The sequence below is a fragment of the Gossypium hirsutum genome, chromosome D06 (genome assembly GCF_007990345.1).
Source record: "Gossypium hirsutum isolate 1008001.06 chromosome D06, Gossypium_hirsutum_v2.1, whole genome shotgun sequence".
In the NCBI taxonomy this organism is placed as follows: domain Eukaryota; kingdom Viridiplantae; phylum Streptophyta; class Magnoliopsida; order Malvales; family Malvaceae; genus Gossypium; species Gossypium hirsutum.
This window is the reverse complement of record NC_053442.1, coordinates 43,415,443-43,423,437: the sequence shown is the minus strand read 5'-3', so window position 1 is coordinate 43,423,437 and position 7,995 is coordinate 43,415,443. Positions and strand designations below refer to the sequence as shown.

Sequence of the window (7,995 nt, the reverse complement as noted above, 5' to 3'; positions counted from 1 at the left end):
TTTTCAAACTTTCGGTTCCCTCGAACATTTGTTTTCCTTAGTATAAACATGAGCTCAGTAGCATATGCCGTCTCATAAATGATAAATGAGTGGTTATTTTAGCAAGAGCGCATTCATGTTACACTTATCCTTGTAAAGTCCTTAGTTTGTGGCTCAAAATCACCCATTTTATTTTGTTGAAAACGACCCCCATTCATATTTTTTAATTACATTCTTCTGCTATTAATCTCTATCTTTTAAATTTTAATCCATTTTTCTTTTTATTTATAAGCAAAATGATAGAAGAACATTGGAAAACAACCTTTACTTTTTTATAATACAAAATATGAAGACTTGAATCTCCAACTTACAATGGCACTTACTAAAAGCCACCATATGAACAGCCCTTTCTGTACAGAGTTATCATTACAACTTAAGATAAAAACCAAACTTATTGGGTGATGCAATCTCATAACCTAACATTTATATACACAACCATTTCATAACTTGACATTTATATGCAATGTAAAATTGGTCATAGATTGGAGGAGTTCCAGCTAGCATCAATGCCAGTGATGATTTCTTCATGTAGTTTAGCTCCGGCACAAGCGATTATACCTCGATCCACACCTTCTAAGAACTTACCTTTCGAAAAGTCTAGCGGAGATCCCCCTGCATCTGTTACAACACCACCAGCTTCTTGTATGATAATAACACCAGCTGCATGATCCCATATCTTCTCCTCGCTCCCTGTCCTTGCGAACTTCATAAATATTTCGGCATCCCCTCGAGCTATGGCCGCATATTTCACCATGCTGTACACACGCAGCGGTTGCTTCCTGCATTGGCAATATGGATGATAGTAGTTTTTATTATGCATATGAAGTTTGTATATGCTAATGAGATCAAACATGAAAAAATATGTATGCACCTAAGGCCAACACTGTGAGCTAATCCTGCTGTGAAGGAATGGGTTGAATTTAACTTGTCAATTGGTTCACAAAATGTAGCCAACGCCGGATTATCGATCGAGGATACTTGAACCCGTATTGCAGAGTTCGCCCATGGTACTAGCTTATTCTCCTGGTGTATAGGTTGTATCCAAGCCTCACCACTGCCTTTCCTTGCATGAATTACACAACCTTTATCCCACGATTTGGATGTTGGTGGGGTGAGTTTAGATAGGGTCCGGTGATAGCGGTGATGATACGTTAGCCATTCCTTCTTCATTGGATAATTTGGGCAACCAAGAACACCAAGAACAACTTCCCCATCCTCTATCAATGCTAAAGCAACAGCATATTGATCATCACGTACAAACCCGAATGTACCATCAAGGTGGCCAAGTGCCCAAAATCTTCCAGTAGGACCTCCGGATGAATTGCAGCGACTAATAGCTTCGAGTACATCCAAACTCCCGAGTGGCGTTTCGGGACCCTTAAGCCCAAAATGAGGTGCCTCAGCTAGACAACCATTGACTGTTTTCACCACAGCATCTAACAGGCCAGCTGCATCAGCTTTAGAGAGGCTTTGAACATCTTTGTTGCCAAGAATAGACACATTTTGGCAGCCGAAGGATTCAGAAAGTATCCAGCTTACCGCTGCATGGACGCTCCAATCTAGAAAGTAGGAATCTCTGGTTAATCTAAGATGGATTTTGCAAGTATAAGCAACGGAAATAAAAGTGTGGGGATATGACTTTCCAAGGATCTTCAAGTAGATGAAAAAGTAGTTGGAAAAAAAGTTCAATAAACTCATGTCAGACATGTATCCATCCAAATACGAGCAACATAGTACTTCATTGAATGTCCAATTTGTTATAGGATTGAAGTTAGGGTATGTTAATGGACCTACTGATCGCTCCATTCTCAAGCATTACTCCTCACGTAATGGGTGACCAGGAATAGTTCCTCCCACTCAAAATTTTAAAGCCCAATTAAATGAGAGATGTGTTCAGCATTTTAACTGTAGGCATCAAATCCTTTTCATGACTCCTTATTTGTCAACAAAACATTGTTAAAGCAACAATTATCCTCATATATCAATTTCAACTTGTACTAAAAATCATTAACTTCGAATTGGTAAATCTGATTGTATTAACATATAATATAATATAAAAGTATAAAGTAAATTTCGAAATTTATATTGGCTTCGCATAAACACAAACTATAAGCGCAAAGTCCCCAAAATTTTATGTCCAATAAATCGTATTTCATTCTTGCTAAATAGATCGAAAATTACATGTTATAGAAATAGTGAATGGTATTTTAGTTCTTTGTTCCTTGTACTGGAAGTATCCACGTTCTGGGTTACATTTAACCACCCAAGATGCAGAGTTAAAAGGAAAGAAAAGGTGATTGATGTACCTGGCAGAGTGAGAAGAGAGTTGTCATGTTCGGAATGAAGTGAAGTCTGTTGAAGATTGAGAGAGAGAGAAGAGGCCATTTGAACCGCCCTGATAGCGACATCCAATTCCTTGGCATATGCTTCTTGTGCTTGAGCTGGTGAAACAACAAGCTCTCTCTGCTCTTCCATTACTGAGGAAGAAGAAGAAGAAGAAGAAGAGAAGTTTTGGTTAGACTTCAACTGAGAAACAATGTGGAAGTTGTGTGGGTGGGTTATTGTCCTATGCGCAGGGAAGCAGCTTCCTACGTAGGTAGTGGAAGCTATGTAGTTGGTTTGTGGCAGGAGATGGGGGACTCTGAAACCAAGGGTTGAGCAATTTAAAGGCATTTGGGAATGATTAGATACTCTCACTCTCTTCTTATAAATATAAAAACAAATAAAACAGATAATGGTTTATTGTAATTGTGAGACAAATTACACAGAGGTTGGGCGTAAATTTCTGCTTATATCTCAATGTCTCATTGCAATGAGATTTTCAACTCAGAACCAATAACTCTATATATAAACCAAAAGTCTCCATTCACGTCTCTCACTCTTCACTTTAACAATTTTGATTATTCTGAGATTTAATATTAATATTCCAATTTTTAATATAATTTGCTCTAATACCATCTGTCTAAATAATTAATATTATTAATTTTTTATTAGAATGTTATATGATTATATATAATTTTTTCGATAATAATTAACTAATGTCATTAGTACATTAATATTTTCAATATTATTTTTTTATTCAATAACTTTTTTAATTTTAAAATATTAACCGATAAATTTAATAAAACTAATTTTAACGAGGATAATAACTATACCTCAATTTTAAATTCAAAAATAGTGAAGGGGTCGGAAACCATGATTTGAGTGCCACCCAGAGTAAAGGAGAAACTGGGTGTTGTAGTAATGGAGAGCAGCAGCTTTGATTTTGAATAGTTTCCACTGCATTCATCATTAAATGTTTCCTCCTCAGTTTTCCTCGTTAATTGAGCTTAAAGTAATGATAAAGAAGGCGTTAAATGGTGATTAGCTTCATGGATGGGTTATAACTCAGCACGTCTCTCTTGATATTGGTGGTCGATCATCCCAAGCGTTATCAACATACGGCAATAATTCTTTGCTTTTTGGGGTCATCATGATTTCATCAATACGTTTGAAGTTAATTTATGAGTGAATTTGAATGGACGATGCGTTTATCTGTAGTTAGTGTAAAAATAACAGTGGCAGTGAGATTAGATATTGTAACAACACTGTAGCGTAAGACAAAAAGTAAGTTAAATACACCACACCACACCCAATCGCTCATCCAAACCCACCCTACAAAATAGGCTTCCGCAGTAACAACTTTTTTTTATATTTAATTCAACTTAAATGCTTCACACATTTATTTTTGAAATCCAAACTTTTAACGCTAATTTCAATTTTATTCAACCTCAGCTGTATTAAAAAAAACAATTATATGTCAACAATCTATTCATAGAAAGCCAAAAAAAAAATCACTTATATTAAATTCTTATACTCTTTGTTAAAAAAAAATTAATTCAACCATTGCGTTAATAATTTTCGTCATTGATTACGTTAATTGTTAAAATGAATTGATAGACTAACATATAATAATTTTTATTTTAATCTAATATTTTACCATAAGAATGATTAAAAATCATAAAAAAAATTTATAAAAGAATAGAAAATTATAAATATTAAATTTTATATAAACTTTTAAAAAATAATACAAACTTATCAATATTATAAAATATAAAATATCTAATAAATCATATAATTTTTATAAAATTAATAAAACATATTTAAAAATGCATAAAATTCTTAAAAGCATACAAAAATCATAAAAAATACAAATATTAAAATAATAAATTTGATATAAACTTATAGAAATTAAAAAAAAAGACCTTGAAAACTTGATTAGGACAGGATGGATCAAAATAATTAGATTGAAATTAATAAGGGTATTTATCCGAAGAAAGCCATTAAATCAGTTGACTTGAGAATCAAACAATTGAACTAATTTTTTATTTTTAATGTTTTATCTAATTGAACTGGACACACCAGTCAAACTAGCATACTAGTAGCCTGATTGGTTCGACCATCAGTCCGATTCTAAAAACTAATAAGTGTCAAAAGTAACAAAATTTAGCCTCATTCTTAGTGTATTTTTAGGTGATTATGTGACATTGATTATGAATTATATACTCTTAATCCTTTATATTCATGTGTTGATGCTTAATAGGGCACTTGGGAACAACAAGAGTGAAAAAAGATGGAAATTAGAATATTGGAGCCATAGGCGAATTTAGAGGGGTTGTTAGGGGCCCGGCCCCCCCTAAAATGGAAAATTGCTATTTATGCCCTTTAGAAAATTTTAAAATTTAAATTAGTAAAGGTAAAATTTTATTTTGCCCTCTAAAATTATAAAAAATTGGTTTAATCTTTTAAAAATTATAAAGATATAAACTATTAAAAATTAAAATTTCATTTCGACCCCCGGATTGGAGTATTCCAGAAGTTGTACACATGCAGCAGAGTTTCACACGAGCAATCCACACAACCGTGTGTATAGGGCATGTCGATCTCGAGACCCATGTGCACTAACAGCTGAAAGTTGCAATTTTTAGGCTTTTTTGGCACTTTAAGAAGGCATAAATAAGGACATAAATGAGGGAATTAGCAGCCGTCAAGAGATAGCACAAAAATTACCCAACGAATACTACTGAAGCCTATTTCTAAGCAATTTCCCATCAGGACTCAAGAGTCCAAGTTGATTTTCAAGGGAGTTATTATGGTTTTCTTTTATTTTGGTGGTTGTATTGTATTTTTGGTGTTTACTTTTGCAAGTATGAACTAATTCTCTTAATATCTAGGGGAGATAAATCCTAGGATAGATTTTATTGTTTGATTTCTAGTTTTATGCAATAAAACCTTAGTTTCTTTGTTTTCAATTATGAATACTTAATTGTTCTTAGGTTGATAATTCTACAGTGTTGATCCATGTTTAATGTGCTTAAGTCTAAGGTTGAATAAACCCTTTTGATATTAGATCATGCATTATTGAATGGAATTGCCTGCAATCCTAGAAATAGGACAACATAAATCTACTAGATTATAGTCAAATCTAATAGGGGGATTCATAGAGCGAATTAATGCAATAATAGGTGTTTTAATTATAAAGAAAAATCAACCTAGAGTTAGTTGCTCTTTTGCTCGAAAGAGATATTAGCATAAATTAGGGATTTCTACGGATAAAAAAAACTAAGAAAAGAAGTTGTATAAATTAGATTGAGAATTATAGATGAAATCTAGGTGGATTCTTATTTAGGTATTATTTTGTCACTTGGTTGTTATTTGACTGTGTTTGTGCTTTGTTCTTTGGTGCATTCATTAGTTAATTTAGATAATTTATTTTAAATTTTAATTGACCCTTTAAATTGTTAGGTTAAATAATAAAAATGTGATAATTATTAGTAATTGTAGTCCTCGAGGGAACGATATATGTGCTCATCATAGCTATAATATTAATTGATAGGTGCATTTGTCTTAGGGCTAGTTTAGCATTGTTTTTAAAAAGTATTTTTAAAAAGTATTGTGGAAAAGTACTTTTGAGAAGTGCTTTTGAAAAATAATGTCCATTTTAGACATGGTATTATAAAGTAACAAATACGCATTTAAATAATGTTCAAATTAGTCAATATTATGATGTTTTAGCAAGAATATAAAAAATGATTTATTATAACTTATTGTTAATATTTTTTAATATATGAAATATTAAATTTAAATATTTCTAAGTAATTAATATTAATTATTTATAAAATTTAATTAGAATATATAAACTATATTTTAAATATTTAAACATAACAATTAAATATTTGTAATTAGATATTACATAGTTGAATTATTTTAAAAATACTTTTTCATTTTTAATTAATAATTTTAACACATTTTTATTATTTTATTTTAAAATGTAATTTGAATATATAATCCATATTAGATATTAACATAACATAGAAAACATAAACCTAACAAATTAATGTTTCAAAAGGAGTAATATTTATATTTGGTATATAAATATTAAAAATATTACATTAGCATTTATAATTTAAAGTGAATTCATCAAATTAGAAGCTATAACATCTCTTGTTAATTCTATTTCAAAACCACTTGAATTGTTTGATTCATTACCACCACCACCACCACTATCATCACTCTCTCCATCATGCACATCTTCTGGATCAATAATATTCTTATATGCTATGTTAATATTTTCGTATTCCATAAAATTTACATCATTTCCACCGACATGTTTTCGGATAAAATTGTGCATCGCCATTGTAGTAACAACGATCATCGTTTGCTTTTCAAAACTATTCGCATATCCTTTAAAATGGCCCTTTTTTTTCAAAACACCAAAAGTTTATTCAATCACACTACGTAATGATGAATGTGAATGATTGAATATCTCTTCTTTACCAGGTGATAGCTTGTTCATTTTACATATTTTTCGTGCTTAACTCGACTTGTTCTTGAATTAGTTCCTGCTAATTGGTGAATTTTGTGTTTAAATATTGACAGGGATGAAATTCAAGTGCTTTAAATTAAAGACAAGCAAAGAAGCGATTAAATTGAAGCATGAAAATAGAAGATGAGCTGAATCGTAAATGTGTGACATTTGAAGGACTGGCCAGATTTTTGACCTTGTAAAAGCCAAATTTAGAAAATAAAATCTAATATTATTTCATGTAATTAGTAGGTAGGTGGAACTAGCCTAATATTAGTATATGGTTTATGTATAAATAGGTGGTATGGTACACTTGAAAAATCATGCTTGAATTCATTTGGAATTGAATAGAATTATTTTTTCCCTTCCAATTTCACGCTTCAGTAGCATATTGCTATTCCATTTCCATTTCCTTGTTTCTTTGCAAAATTGTTTAGTTGCTTTCCAAGCCCCTTCCCTTCTCAACTTCCACCATTTCATTCAAATTCACTCCATAACAAACCAAAACATGACTAAATTCATGCTTCACTAAATTCAAATTAGCTTTAGGCCGGTATTTTTTCCAATAAAAAAATCGTGAGAAATTGTATCCATACTAAAAATCCTTCAAATCGGCATTCACCATCTCTCCGAGATATCAGGATTGACAAATTCATCAATTAAAGTTAACTCGATTTCAATTTAAAAAGCTCATTGGGTTGGAGTCGTTTAGGCCTACAGTTGGAAAGACGAGTCGTCGTGCTGTATTCAGATTTTCGCGAACAAGTTAAGGGAGATAGTGATCGGATTTAAACGTCCCGCGCGGTCCAAGTTGGATTTTTCAGAACACAAGGCTTTCAAGGTCTTGAATTGCAAACATGTGTATCGCGATTAAACAATTGGTAAAGATTGGTTTGCAGGGTGTACCAAGATCAACTACGAGAGAAAGAATTGGTGGTTAGGACGTTCTTAGCCGCTATAACCAGCTTATTGTTTGGAGGAGAAAACTTATTTTTGAGCATCGATTCAAAAATCGGAACCCACCGAGTCTAAGGCTAAGGCTTTATAACTCTGTTTACAAAATATGAATTTATTTCCCAATTTAATTTAATTTTGAATTCATTTAATTATTT

The 7,995-nt window shown here is 31.8% G+C and overlaps 1 protein-coding gene across 1 annotated transcript; it reads right to left on the bottom strand.

The window, feature by feature from the left end:
- Positions 1 to 289: 289 nt before the first annotated feature.
- On the bottom strand, positions 290 to 2,857 carry LOC107900622 (PAP-specific phosphatase HAL2-like). Its single transcript, XM_016826290.2, has 3 exons — positions 2,346 to 2,857; positions 911 to 1,598; positions 290 to 818 (listed from the first exon to the last, which is right to left on the bottom strand). The coding sequence occupies exons 1-3, from the start codon at positions 2,710 to 2,712 to the stop codon at positions 515 to 517; spliced, it is 1,359 nt and encodes a 452-aa protein (XP_016681779.1). The 5' UTR covers positions 2,713 to 2,857; the 3' UTR covers positions 290 to 514.
- Positions 2,858 to 7,995: the final 5,138 nt, after the last annotated feature.

Coding starts and splice junctions, on each gene's coding strand:
- LOC107900622 (XM_016826290.2), bottom strand. CDS start 2,712: ATGCCTTTAAATTGCTCAACCCTTGGTTTCAGAGTCCCCCATCTCCTG. Junction 1,599..2,345: donor CTCTCTTCTCACTCTGCCAG/GTACATCAATCA, acceptor CCTACTTTCTAG/ATTGGAGCGTCCATGCAGCG. Junction 819..910: donor GCTCACAGTGTTGGCCTTAG/GTGCATACATAT, acceptor TTGCCAATGCAG/GAAGCAACCGCTGCGTGTGT.